Source organism: Hordeum vulgare, chromosome 7H (assembly GCF_904849725.1).
Source record: "Hordeum vulgare subsp. vulgare chromosome 7H, MorexV3_pseudomolecules_assembly, whole genome shotgun sequence".
NCBI classification, from domain to species: Eukaryota; Viridiplantae; Streptophyta; class Magnoliopsida; order Poales; family Poaceae; genus Hordeum; species Hordeum vulgare.
Genome location: NC_058524.1, coordinates 184,511,840 through 184,525,738, shown reverse-complemented (window position 1 = coordinate 184,525,738; position 13,899 = coordinate 184,511,840). Strand labels below are relative to the sequence as shown.

At 44.5% G+C, this 13,899-nt stretch overlaps 2 protein-coding genes across 7 annotated transcripts; one reads left to right on the top strand and one right to left on the bottom strand.

Moving 5' to 3' along the window:
* Window positions 1–4,652: 4,652 nt before the first annotated feature.
* LOC123413356 (glycine-rich domain-containing protein 2) lies at window positions 4,653–10,009 on the top strand. Of its 5 annotated transcripts, none has more exons than XM_045106296.1 (7): window positions 4,653–5,128; window positions 5,443–5,850; window positions 5,974–6,255; window positions 7,638–8,146; window positions 8,408–8,538; window positions 8,623–8,765; window positions 9,236–10,009. In XM_045106296.1, the coding sequence occupies exons 1-7, from the start codon at window positions 4,790–4,792 to the stop codon at window positions 9,728–9,730; spliced, it is 2,307 nt and encodes a 768-aa protein (XP_044962231.1). In that variant the 5' UTR covers window positions 4,653–4,789; the 3' UTR covers window positions 9,731–10,009. The 5 variants fall into 5 exon arrangements, 3 of the variants coding, with proteins under 3 accessions (XP_044962231.1, XP_044962232.1, XP_044962233.1); XM_045106297.1 differs by having other exon boundaries at window positions 4,754–5,128; window positions 9,239–10,009; XM_045106298.1 differs by having other exon boundaries at window positions 4,949–5,128; window positions 5,424–5,850.
* On the bottom strand, window positions 9,869–12,805 carry LOC123413358. 2 transcript variants are annotated; one of them, XM_045106299.1, is made up of 6 exons: window positions 12,079–12,805; window positions 11,917–11,962; window positions 11,031–11,119; window positions 10,756–10,814; window positions 10,451–10,491; window positions 9,869–10,343 (listed from the first exon to the last, which is right to left on the bottom strand). In XM_045106299.1, the coding sequence occupies exons 1-6, from the start codon at window positions 12,583–12,585 to the stop codon at window positions 10,189–10,191; spliced, it is 897 nt and encodes a 298-aa protein (XP_044962234.1). In that variant the 5' UTR covers window positions 12,586–12,805; the 3' UTR covers window positions 9,869–10,188. The 2 variants fall into 2 exon arrangements, with proteins under 2 accessions (XP_044962234.1, XP_044962235.1); XM_045106300.1 differs by having other exon boundaries at window positions 9,869–10,491; window positions 12,079–12,804.
* Between the last annotated feature and the right edge of the window lie 1,094 nt (window positions 12,806–13,899).

Here is a 13,899-nt window from a genome sequence, read left to right as displayed (position 1 = left end):
AGGCGTCCCCTAGGTCGTGCCTTGTTGGCTTCTGCCTCCCTCGGGCAGCGTGTTGCGTTGATTTTGACTTTTAAAATTCAAATATATTCTATAAAAATCATCGTAAATTTTTATCGCGTTTGGAGTCCGTTTGATATGGATTTATAAAACAGAAACTGACACTGGACACTCGGTAAGTAAGTTAGTCCTAAAAATAATATAAAATATTATCAAAATTATATGAAAGTTATAGAATATTGACATGAGACAATAAAAAATTATAAATACGACAAAGACGTATCACAACCCTGGCGTGTGGGATGCGTCCCTACCACAAGTTGTAGTCCACGACGTCCTGAGAGATGAACGGGTATTTATCGTCCTCGCTTTGCATCAATGTTGCTAGGTGAAGAAGCCGGGGAAGACGAACCGGTGGACACGTGTAGCTCCGGTCGTGGCTGCACAACATGATGGTGGCGAAATCATGGTCGGGGTTTGCTGGAGCAACGCTCGATAGGATCTTAGAGTGGTTGTCCGTCATGATGGTGCGGTGGAGCCGTGAAAGGACGAGTATAACTTTTAAGTTTCGGCGACAACATCCCGCTCCTGCTCCCTTGCGCCGCCGCTGATTTTAGAAGCTCCTGCTAGTTTATGGCGGAATTTTGATCGGGAGATTGAGAGTTCTTTTTATGCGTACATGGTCATAGTTACAAACTGAACTCTCACAACAAATACAATTGCATACGACATAAGCGAAGCGGAAAAGAATAGCAGGCGGTTCAGTTGGGCGACCGAAGAGAAGAGTCCACATGGACAACCTACTACGTATAAAACGTCTTTTAGCTTTGGGAAACTCTTTGTATCCATAGTCTGGCAAGACTCAAGCAGCAGACCACTTAAACATCGTCGATCAATTCCATATCCTACGCTCAAAACTAGTCCTCTTTTGTAATTAAGTAAGTTAAAAAAATCACCCTGCAACGTCCGCGCACGATCTTTTCCCCTAATCCCAGTTTCCTTTTATGGAGCTCATCTTTCACCCCGAACACAACACATCTCCCTCGCCTTGCCAAATCCCTTTTCCCTACGGGGCCGCCCTTGATCCTTCTTCTCCCCTCTCCGTCCAGCAGCAGATCAAGTTCACCGAACAGTTGCGCCCCCCGGCTCCTCCTTTCTCCTCGTCATCGAGCAGCCCAGCAACCCCATCCTCTACTCCACCGATGCGTGCCCTGGCCGAGATCGGTGGTGTCCAGGCCCCCATCTCAACTGTGATTCCTGGATCCGCAGGAAAACCTCCTCTCCGCTCCATCTCTCACATGATGGGCCCCTAGGGAGACCTCGCCGGTGAGCCATCCTGAACGTGTCTACCACCTCCTATGTGTTTGGTGCGTCCGTCAGAGAACAAGCAGATGCATCCGGTCCTTTTCCCCTCTTTGAAGCCCTCCCTCTCATAATAGAAGGTATCGGCAGTGCATCAATCCCCTCTCCTTCAAACATTGTTTTTCCTTGGTTACTATATATTCTCCGTGTGATGATTTTTAATTTCAAAATTGTAATAGGTGTCTAGTGTTGTGTGTGGAATATTCATAGTTACACATGTCCAATGTGCGCCAAATATTGACTATTGTTGGCGTGAAATTGTTCTATCCAAGCACTACATCATTAAATCATCAAGTGTTTTTGGTTTTCTGATCACCCAAACTTCCACAACTATGTTGACGACTGCCGTTTTTAATTTTTATTTTCTAGTGTGAAGTTCATTGCTTCTAATGAAGTTGAGTATTGTTAATATATTAACCTTTACATGGTTCCTACATATGTGTAGCTTCCAAAGTATATTATAAATGTTTTTTTCTCCTGAAAATGCTAACAATTATTGTTGAATTTCTAGTATTGTTGGCATAAAGATGCATCTGCATGTTGGTGTCTACCTTGTTTAATTTTCATATAAATTTTATCTTCTAGTTAAATTGGCTACTATTGACATACAACATGCATCCTACGAACAATTCCTCAACTGGAACACTCTTTTCATTCTTCATATTCATTTATTGTAACTACAAAATTCCATGCTTGCAGATAACACTTATTCTGTTACTTGAACTATCTTTTCATTCTTCTTTGTCACTGAGCTTTGTTTCTTTGGGCTAGATTTCCATTTCCAATGCTCCATGCTTCAATTACAGATGAATCATATGTATACAACATATTTTCATGGTTCCTACAAATTGTGCTTCCGAATCACACCTCAATTGCCTCAACCAATATTAGTTTGTGCTACGACGTTGGAGACGTTGCTTCTTATAAAAATTATTGTTCATATATTTTCCTTCTTGCAACAATTTTTTTGGAACCACTACCAACCTATGCTTCATTGAATCTCATTTATGTTTCCATGAAAAACATACAAGATGCTCCTAAAATTTACTTATATATGTTTCCATGGTAGTGAATCCCGGCTTCAAGCATTGCCAATGTGTGCTTCTGTTGCTGTCCACACATATTCGTTCGAGCAAGTGAGTGCTTGAACCAACACCGGTGATTCTTCTTTCAAATATTATTGTACATGCTTCTTGCGGCAATATTTTTGTTTCCAACCACTCTTGATGTTAGCTCATTGTTTGTTTACCATATTTTTCCTTTACAGATATTTTCCCACCCGATTAAGGCACATCTTTATTTTCAACAGAATGCTACTTATGTTGAGTGTGCTGGACCAGAGATCACTTCTTATCGGAGGCTACCTTGTTGAAGAAATCGTGACATGTGAGGAGCTCTTGTATGATCAGTAATTGAAAATGTACATCGAAGCTGGCTACGCATAAGTGAAATTAGTGGTGTTGTAGAAAGAATTGTATATTGTTTGTATCAGATGAATTTGAGGTGATGTCTATTCTTGTTTTGTGTTTTGGACAATTCCTTTGACGAAACAAATGTTTCTATCAAATGTGAATATTTTCTTTGATACAATAAATAATTTTCCTAAAGCAACCAAAAAGATGCTTTTGTATGATAGAAATAAGGCTTCAATGCATACAAAATAAAAAGATTTCTATCACATGATTGAATAATATGCTTGCATTGCATGAAAGGGTGCTTCCATGATGAAAGTAACGCTTCTATGGTTGAATAATATGTTTACAACTTGAAAGTATGCTTCCATTGACAAAAAGTAATGCTTTGCAAACTTCTGGTGAAAAAATGCATTTACCAAAAGCACAGCGCAATCTAAAAAAAGATGTTTCCTTGCACAAAACACATCTGCAAAAATAAAAATATATTTGTTGGTTGGAAGCAAATCACAAGTAGTTAGGAAGCTAATTACATGTGATTAATGCAAAAAATCACGTAATTAACTGGAAGCATCCATAATTTACGCTAATCAAGTCCTCTCATGGATGTCATGCAAGGCAAATCGGGCGTCCCTGCTTCCTTGAATCGTACAGTGCACAGGTGGACTGATGGATGCATTCCATCTACAGTCTGATGGCTAGCGCTCTCCTTCAGGTTTTTCTACTGCAGTTTAATTTATTGAAGAAGTCACCGAATTTTATGTAAAATAGCATGATAAATTAAGAATATCATTTTTTATTAGTGGGTATAGATTGGTTCGGTGATTTCGTGACAACGCACGGCACATACCTATACTTCCGGACTCTGAGGCGAGTGGTGGTTCAGGCGGGCGATGGATCATGTGTGCCATTTCAAGGAAAAGACTTTCGTTGGCTTCTCGGGGCGAATGCCTTGTCCTGGCCTTGGCCGGGGCCGACGATGGCGACGCATGTGGGTGTCACACACCTTCTTAGAGGCATCGTTGTTTGAGGACCTACGACCTCTTTTCTCGCACTTTGGGGGGAAACCCTTGTTCCAGGTTTCTGGAGCGAATGATGACGGCGTTCCGATGTTGCGTTCCTTCTTGGAGGCACCATTTTGGAGGGGTCTTGGCCTCGGCGAGCCATCGACTCGGGTGATGCGCGGTCTTGGGGTCGGCATGGAAGTCGGAGCGACGACTCCGGAACTCGTCGTCATGGAGGGGTGCCGACACTAGTCATGTGGGTGACAGTGTCGTTGGCCAGCCTGGTGCGCGGCCCCGGGGTCGGAGTGGCGGCTCCGGAACTAGTCGTCATGGAGGGGTGCCGACATTGGTCATGTGGGTGACAGTTTCGTTGGCCAGCCTGGTGCGCGTCCTCGGGGTCGGCGTGGAGATCAGAGTGGCGGCTTCGGATTTGGTTGCTGGGCGTCGACTGTGGTTGCTCGGGTGACGAAGCCGGCGGCTCGCCTGGTGCGCGGCCTCAGGGTCGGTGTGTGAGGTTTCCTTGTGTATGTCGGAGCGGCGGCTCCGAAGATAGCTGTAGGGTGTCGTCTTTGGTTGCTCAGGCGACAGAGCAGACGGCTCGCCTAGTGTGTGGCTTTAGGGTCGGCGTGCATACCGGAGCGGTGGCTTCGATTTTGATTGTAGGGTGTCGGTTACGGATTGTTTGGGTGATGGAGCCGACGGTTTGCTGGACGGGCGACCCAAGGGTTGGTGTGTTGATGGTGTCATTTTAGGGACGTGTTGTAATGATTTTCGTCGTAGTTTTTGTAATTAAGCGGACAATTATCTCCTACTTTTTTAATGGATCGGGTCATAAGGACCGCGTTTAAAGAAATTCTTTGGAAAATCCTTTGATTTTAAGCGCCTCGTTGTTCCGTCCGTCCCATCCCAATCATGCGCCATGAATCATCCATCAGTCGGCACATGCCCCTTTTGACCAACCACTCTCTGCACTACTTTCGCAAGTGACAAGACAACCAAAAAGAATTCTCACCGATGACAGCAAAGCAAATGCCCTCCGCAGCAGAGGCGCCGCCGGAGGACACCGCGGCCTCCGCATCCATGCCCTCATCGTCCCCTGCTTCCCGCGGCCGCGGGCAGGCGGGCTATCCCGGCCCCTTCTCGGTCGACCTCGCCGCCGCCGCGCGCCGCCTCCTCGCGTTCCTTCGCTCCGCTTCCGCCCGCGGAAACGTGGGGCCGCGGTCTGTGCGGAGGTACGAGGAGATGTGGCTACCGCTCGCCGCGGATGCGGCGGGTGGAGGAGGAGAGGAGGCCGCGATGCTGGTGCCCCCGCCGGACGTGCACCTCGTCTGGCTCTGCCACTGCTTCCACCATGTAAGCCTTCTTGCCGCCATGTCTTCTTGTACTGGTTGCGTCACTTCTTCATGACTTGCTCATTTTTCTGGAGGTTACTTTACTGACAGCAAGGTCAACGTAGCCTCAATAGTTACAGTCACAGTGTAGGAATACAAGATTACCTTGCTTGTTCTTAACAGAATTTGTATTTTGAATTAGATCCCCTCTCAGGACTTCATTTTCTCAAAACCAAACCAAAAAAAAAAACACTAAACTTTAGGATCTTGTTATATTTGAGCCTTTAAAAATCTCTGACAAAGTATACGATTTCAAGTGGATTCTTCTGTTCCCAGGAGAGCTATGTCGCATACTGTGCATCAAGGTTTGGACGCCTCATCAATCGACCTGCAATACTTGATGCTGAGAATGAGGAGCATGCCGCTGACTGTTGTCGGGACATCTGGGACGCACGCTACCCATTGGAGCCGTTTGACTTTGGCAGCAATGAATTTGATGGAAATAATTCGAATGGCATTGAGAACGATGGTGCTAATAGCGAAATTCTTATGATGGTTCAAACATACGCTGGCCTAGCAGACCACTTTGCCTCGCCCTTTGTCTCCGAAGGCGTCTACCATGTCGCTGCAAGAAGGCGTTACATGTGTTTCCTTGACCTCATCAGAAAGGGTGTGTGCACAACCAGAGAAGACATTCGGCTCGTGCCTAGCCTGGATATATTACTGATGTGGCTTGCTCATCAGGTATGCGTAGTGACGACTTCCCAATCATGTTAAGCTATGAAGCAAAGTAGCAACCAAATGCTTTATTGCCATCTGTATATCAGTATATATACACTTTACACAGTTGTTATGTATCCTTGGCAGAGCTTTCCAGTGAGCTATGCAATCGACATGACAGGGATGTCTATCCAGGACAATGTTATGAAAAGGGTCGTCAGTTATGGGGAGGTGGCGAGTGAGGAGATGGTGGAGGGGACGAGGATCTTATGGGAGGAGGCATATGATGAGCCATACGATCTATCTGGTTCGGAGATTGATGCGGCAGCAGTTGGCACGGCAAGGGAGGCGTTCCACTGGCAGGCTGCAGCATCAGAAGAGGACACCAACCGGCTGTATAAGGGGTTGCAACCTAGATTTCTTATGGAGGTATTTCTTAGGCTGTCCAATCATGTTTTAGCTTTGTGAGGAACTTATGATACAGATTCATATTAGCTGGATTGATAGTGTTCTTGATGGCTGGCCAGTAAAAAACAATTTCTACTTGGCCACTTAATTCCATTCAACTCTTCTTCACAGAAATTCCATCTGCTTTGGCATTTCCTTATGTCTTGGATTGATAAAGAACTGAGAACTTGGGAATCTGCCAGGCATGATGTCCGCAGGCCATCATACTGTGGCAAATATTAACAAAACATTTGTCAAAAAAGCAAATAGTTTATTCCACATGGGCACTTCAAGACAAGAAGCCCAAGATGCAAGATTACCTATATTGAATCTGTTAAGTAGTGAATGTAATTGGTAGACCTACAAATATTAATACTTTATCGCTCATCATGTCGTGAAATATGCCGTGGATTTTCATGTGCCAGAACCATGAGTTGGTCGCGAGATCTTATGGGTTTCACCTCTAGCCTACCCCAACTTGTTGGGGACTAAAGGCTTTGTTGTTGTGTTGTTGCTGTATAATTCAGTTATTTAATTATCTGATCACAAGAGTCCACCAATATAACTGCAAGTAAAATGTTAATTCTTGTGTGCTTCTGTTCTATCCTTGAAAGAACACAAAGCTAGAGTTTGCACCGTTGTTGAGTTAATGAGCATATCTGCACCTACTTATTAGTATTTGCAGCTGATACGGTATTCGGAAACTAGACACACATATCTTTTTGTACTTCCACTGAAAGTTCTTAGAAATAATATCATACCTAGAAGGCATGAACTTGATACAGGAACACTTAGTGCCAATTGAGTTCGCTGTGGGGGCGTCTCCCACCGCCTTTCTATTGAATACTGAAAAGTAGAGAATTGGCCCATGGTGCACTACAAAATAAGGTAAATTAAGTTATTATCTTAACTCATTATTTGATACCCAAAGGAAAGCTCACAACTATTTCTTTTTTGGTTTTACTAGATAATTGCCCCATGCGTTGCAACAGGGTAACAAATAATTTGTATGCCGTGATTACATACCAAAAAATGGACTTTAGCTGCCAATTGAATCGGCACTTCCTTAAAAAAAAGAATCAACATTTATTGACTTGACAAAAAAGACATGGTTTAATTTGGTAAACCAATAAGATGTGTGTGGTTTTCAACGAAAACATGTGGGAAAAAACCAGAGAGAAAAAATCAAAATGGAGAGGGGGAGGAGGAGATGATGTATGTAGTGGGTATTAGACAAAGGTGACGAGCGAAACGCTGGTGGGTGAAATAGGGAACCTTACATCATTTTTAGATAGTAAAGAAAAGATGTTAAGTATGTACCTATTTTGTTTGTTGACAACCATATCATTGATTCTTGATAACAGGTATGTGTGTTCCTGAAAGGAGAATTTGACAGTGAGCACATTAGCAAGGAATTTCTGCGTTTGCGAGCACAGAGGTGTTACAGATCATTGAAGCTCGACAAGTCAGTGTCCAATTTATCCTGCAAAAACTGGCAGAAAATGTGGCATATGTATTGTGAATTTGCAACCCGAGGTCTCACCATTGAGGTAAGGCGCAGCATGGGCGGGTGCTTCAGGAACAGCAAGATCCTCAAGAATATATCATTCTCATGGAACGATATGCTGCATGAGAAATCACTTATGCTTACAGAGGAGCTTGATACCAGGATTAGGGCGATGGCATCGATTACCCCTCCCATTCAAGCACCTTACTTATTGAAGTGTGTACCTGACAGAGTCACTGATGATGGCGGGGCAATGATTTCTGACGTCATATTGCGCATGAGAAGTTATCGTCCGCAGGAAGGACGGTGGCTGACCCGTACAGTACTTGATTATAGTGGGAAAGAATGTTTCGTTGTTAGGATGAGGTATTGTTCAGAATCTATATGTTTTTGAGTTTCGGAATCTATAGCTTAACACTATTATGTGGCACATACCACACCCCTTAACAAGTTTTTGGTGAAATTTCTAACAAAATACGTCATGCAGTCCAAAGTTAACCCTTTTGCTTTGATATGAAGTAACAATCTGGTGTTGAGTGATTATGTTACTAAGCTTATGCTGGGGGGAACGACATTTACTGCTATATCTCAATGCAATTGTGCTAAATTCAATTGCAACATGTGTAGAATAGGCAGAGGGATTTGGCGGAGAGGACCAGAAACTCCCATGGCAGTGAAATGGGAAGATAGGATCATTGAGGTCCGAGAAGGCTCATGGTCCTATATTGCAAGTGCAACATCCGTTGGTTATGCTCCAGGTAACTTCATTACACTGAATAATTGCTTGATGTCAGCATTATACCTTGTCTTGAGAGGTGCCTAGTTTCCCCTTTGTGATGCAGAAAAGGTGGTTGGCACAGCAACGCCAACGAAATATCAACAGGAGAATAAGGTGGTTTGGCGCTTTTCAACTGGAGATGTAATGACAGTGTGGTTGGGAGATGACCTCAACTTTCAGCTACAAAATGAGATTTCAGAAGAAGAGGTATGGTCCCATAAGTTTCTTTCGCTCGATTTCTTGATGCATCTTTTTCTCTGGAATTGGAGTTAGTATAGATAGATAATAGGTGACGTAGCTTTCCTTCATTTTGTGTTCATTGCTGAAAGCTCTGGCGGTATGCACATTCTATCTTAGTTGATTTAGTAAAGCAGTTACCAGACAAAAAGGATTAGTGCACTCATCTTTATTGCTTTAAAAAATGCAATATAATGTCATTTGACTGATCAACCATATTTTTACATGTTTTCTGTCTAACGCGGATGTGCCGCTATTTTCATTCCGTCAAATATTTTTTTCATCTTAGACTAGCTAGATTCATCTGTGATAGATGGCATATGACTTGCACCACACATGCAAGTGGAAGTTCAGTTCGCTACTGATATAGGAGTAGTACTTGATGGACTTTACAGTGCCATTTTGTAATACCTTCTAACTGTACCGCGATAAAAAATTAGCAGGCAAGGGTGCTTGTAGGGAGGAGATTGAGTTACAGCGTAAAGAAGGACATCACATCAAATAACCACAACCACAATGAGGAAGAGCAGTACATCACCCTTGTCCGTACATCACCAGACTATCCTGATGGCAGAGCAACCGCGCTCCTAAACTGGAAACTACTCGCAATTGAGTTTCTACCCAAAGAGGATGCAGTCTTTGTGCTCCTCTTATGCACGGCGATCGCACGAACAATGACAGAGATCAGAAGGGAAGATGTGTCCGGGCTTCTGGTGCGGCGAAGAATGCGCGAACCACAGGTAGGGCAGAGAGACTGGGGCTCGGTGATGCTGCCGGACGCGCCTTCCCTTGACCCTCATTTGCAGCCGTGGTACCGGAATGCGGCGCGTGTTTTGAGCTCCGCGGAGACTGTGCTGCCTAACAGAGCGATGCCCGTTAAATACTCGCCTACCGATGGCAAGGATGAGCTGTACAGGCAAGCTCTTATACCCTGAAGCCCTGATGGGGATACTTTTTGTGAAGCAATGTACATTAGCCACAGATCTTTTTTTATTGTGGCTGTACACGTCATCTGAAAATGGCTTGATTTGTTGTTGTGTATGGTTTGTTTGTCGATAGATAAAGATCTTGTATTGCTTTGAGTATATTGTATGTAATTCAGAATAATACGGGAGGATATCCCAGAACATGTTACAAAATTGTCGCAGAAAATATGCCTGAAACAGTGGGATTGAATAACATCTTCACATCAGCGATCTTGAAGGTTTGCATCATGATTGTTGAACATATCTATCCCCATTTTCTTGTCTCTGTTTCGGAAAGACTATCCCTGGCCAATTCTACTCTATTATACTCCCTCCGTTCCAAAATAAGTGACTCAAGCTTAGTACAACTTTGTACTAGAGCTAGTACAAAGTTGTGACACTTATTTTGGGACGGAGGGAGTACTACTCTACGTACAGTGGGTTTGTATCATGCAAGCATCAATCCACATCCACAAATTAACCCACGCTGCGTGTATGTATGATTGTTTTCCTCGTGATTCTTCCTTGGTGGTGCAGCCGGCTGGATTTGATGAAAACCGACCCGGCCATGAAGCCCAGGAATCTGCTAGGTAGATAGTGTTAGTTTCAGACTTTCCACAGTGAGTCATGAGGAGGAAGACTGGGTCTGCTGCTGAACCCAGGAATGGTAGTCCCTCAGCAGCTGCTCACCCAGCATCGGCACAAGCCTGTCAAGCAGCCCTTGCATCAGCCTGCCAAAGTGAATGCCTATGTTAATTAAATAAAAGTAACACCGATCAAATTCAGTTTATTTATTTGTTTGTTTTTGAAACAGGTGAAATTCAGTTTCACAACAATTCAGAAAACGGCGTAAATCGAGGCGTCCATTAGGCGCTTAAGCATCTCGATGGGCGCGCCGATCCGTTCAAAGCTAAGTAGTTTCTTGCCACTCTATAATCATCAGGAAAGCACTTGATTGTACATTACAGCAACTTCCAAGGAATGCAGGGCCTTACAGGTTGCCTGGTTTCTCCACTGCCGACAGCGGGAGCAAGCTGAATGGCTTCGTGTACACCTGAAAAACAACATACGAGGAACTTGAGGGCTCGTCTTGTAGGAAACCCTTGCCATCTACTCATCTCCCTGGGAGCTGGGATGGTGATAATATTCAACTGAACATATCATCTTAGTGCCATGCATTAGTGTGAATTTTGTGATGCAAGCTAGTGAGATTGTGATCCCATCCTCATCTAGGTGCTATGCTGTATCACTGAACTGAATGCCATATTACCTCCAGGGTGACCTCCAGATTGACATCGATGTCCAAGCATGGCTCCTCATCACCATTGTCTCCCCATGTTATTCGGTTCGTCATTACCGCTGCCAACACCCAACACTCCAGCTCAGGCACATTGTATTTCCAATCCGAACAAACAAACAAACAAAACTTAGCCCAACAACTAACTGGTCATTGTGATGACTCTATCTATTGGGCAGATGGAGTTGATATGATTATTGCTAGACAAATTCGAATTGGAGTTTGTGCATTTCTTTGGGCTATATGGAACTTGATGTGGTTTTTGACAGACATACGAATATACATTTTTTGCAGGTATTTCACAGAGCTGCGGCATTGATCCGTACATGGTCGTTACTCACTCCTGCGGAAACCAGGGAGCCTTTGGTTACTGGGTCTATCCGATGAGAGATGGTAGCGCGGGATATCTTCAACCGGTTTAGATGGCGGTCCAGTAATAGGATAGATGGTTAGGCATCTAGGCCTGTTTTACCGGTTGTGGCACCTTTTGATCTACTATTTATTCTTTACTGCTTTGTTGGAAACTATGAACCGACATCCGTTTGTTTATTTTAATAAAAGGACCGTATGCATCGTGCTGATGCAGAGGCCGGAGGTAACACTCTTTTTCTAAAAAAAAAATCTATTGGGCAGGTATACTCAAATGTTAAAGCAAAAACCTTATGCTGCGAGGGTGAAACTATGAGCAGAACATAAACTAACTGAATAACTGATGCAACCATTCCACCACTGGTAGAGATTAAAAAAAAATAGAAAAGGAAGATTAGCCCGGCCTCTGCATCTGAACGATGCATGCAGCCTGACAGAGATAAAATGCTTGCGAAGAATGTTAGCTAAGCATGGGCTGATGAGTGATGACCTGAAAAGAGCTCATTCTGCTGCTCGATGGAGTCCGAACCCTCAAACTGTCACCAAAGGCAAATCGAACACGGTTCAGCAAACAATTCATTTTCATCTGTATGTATCAGTCACAGGGACAGGGAGAATAGGTCCATGGAATGAAGCATGTGTGTGTTAGTACCCTGCAGGAGAGCATCTCGACGGTGCAGTCGTCGCGGGTCGGGGTGACGCGGAGGTCCAGGACCGGTGCGACCTGGAAGCCGAGGAAGCCCATGGGGTGCAGCGTGCACCTGAAGGTGCCGTCCGACTCCGACTCCACCGGCGCGAAGCTCTGCAGCGCCCGGGTGTTGAGCAGGGACTCCACGCCGGCGGGGTGCCGCAGGAACTCGCCGATGCCGCCCTGGTCCGGCAGCGCGTCCAGGAGCCTGATGCTCTCCCGCCGCCTCGCCGACAGCCGGGCCCGCCTTCCCGACGGTGTCGTCGCCACCGTCGACACGGACTGGCCGCGCTCGTCGCCGCCGTTGCTGCCTGCCGACGCGGCTCGCCATGACCGGATCGCCTTGTTGGGCGGCTTGCATGGATCGGCAGCTGCTGCTACTCCTGCCGCCCTTGATGATGCCGGGGCCGGGACCGACTGGCATCTGGGGAGGAAGAAGGAAGGTCCGGTTGCTGCCGCAGTGGGCCTCATCCCATCGCCTGGATCTTCTAGGACGCGGCAGCTTTACCTGTGCATGGACATGGACTCATGGAGTGACAGAGAGCTCAGGGAAGAGAGAGAGAGAGAGAGAGAGAGAGAGAGAGAGAGAGAGAGAGGCAGAGCGGAGCCAGCCACTGATGGAGCTTATCGTTTTTGCGCCTACACCGAACTCGGTCTCTGGTCTCTGCCAATCACCCGCAGCCGTCGTACACAACTAGACATGGGCGTGAGTGTGTGGTTCCTGACATGCTCCGCTGTCAACTTCGTACCGGGCTCATGTCCATCTGTCAGAGCCGGAAATTTTCCAGGCCAGTTTGGACAGTTTTCTCTCAATTTTTGTATGGAATTTTGGTACCAGCAATTTCGTACTCTCTTAATTATTAGCTATCGGTTTTATAATTTTTTTACATAGAAAGTACTACGCCCTTGGTTCTAAAATAAGTGCTGACACTTATTTTAAAATGGAGAAAGTATATTATAAGTAAAACCTTAACTTTTTTTAGGTAACCTCAACCATTTACTTCTTCTCTTTTCTTAGTCAACTCTGTATTCACATGCAGTGGCGGATCTAGTCCACTGACCAGGGCGAGTCAACAGTGTTACCACATATATATATATATATATATATATATATATATATATATATATATATATATATATATATATATTTACTTTTTAGTTTTTTTCTATGATATAAAAGTTGTTTCCAAATCTCAGGATAGGCCATGGCCCACCCTGGCCACCCTCTACCTTCGTTATTGATCATATGCAATTGGATGCGTGAGCGAGAGAAGTTGCAATTTATTTTCTTTGAACTTTCGCAGCTCCACACGAGCCAAAACCAATCATATATACCTCCTACATATTCAATCTCCACTGATTATAATTCTTTCAGAATTAATATTCGGAATTATCCACACAATCCCTTTTAAACACATGTCATCTCATGCACGTGGGATCGATGTAGGCCATATAATCGTTTATTTTTAATACCATGTTGGTAAAACTTTAAACTCAAGACCTTTTGGCTCTGATACCATATTGAATTCATGCTCCATTCAGTTTCTCTAAAAGCCTGAACTGATGAAGAGCGGCGGGCAATATATTTCAACACGTGCTACATGTTGAAATCTGTGATGGGCCCATGTAGGTGGTGGCATGACAACATGGTGGTGGAAAGTTTAGTCTCATCCCGCTAGTGGAGAAGAAGTTGGACCCTTTTATAAGGGTCTCTCTTCTACATGCTATTGGAGAGTGAGAAGATAAGAGGCCTTGATACGTCTCCAACGTATCTATAATTTTTTA

What these genes read in the sequence shown, in the direction of transcription:
- LOC123413358 (XM_045106299.1), bottom strand. Translation starts at nt 12,585, where the DNA reads ATGAGGCCCACTGCGGCAGCAACCGGACCTTCCTTCTTCCTCCCCAGA. An exon ending in GTGGAGAAACCAGGCAACCT is followed by an intron (nt 10,492 to 10,755) that starts GTAAGGCCCTGC and finishes TCACTTTGGCAG; the next exon opens with GCTGATGCAAGGGCTGCTTG. An exon ending in CAGGCTTGTGCCGATGCTGG is followed by an intron (nt 10,344 to 10,450) that starts GTGAGCAGCTGC and finishes TCTACCTAGCAG; the next exon opens with ATTCCTGGGCTTCATGGCCG.
- LOC123413356 (XM_045106296.1), top strand. Translation starts at nt 4,790, where the DNA reads ATGACAGCAAAGCAAATGCCCTCCGCAGCAGAGGCGCCGCCGGAGGAC. An exon ending in AACCTAGATTTCTTATGGAG is followed by an intron (nt 6,256 to 7,637) that starts GTATTTCTTAGG and finishes TCTTGATAACAG; the next exon opens with GTATGTGTGTTCCTGAAAGG. An exon ending in TGTTTCGTTGTTAGGATGAG is followed by an intron (nt 8,147 to 8,407) that starts GTATTGTTCAGA and finishes CAACATGTGTAG; the next exon opens with AATAGGCAGAGGGATTTGGC.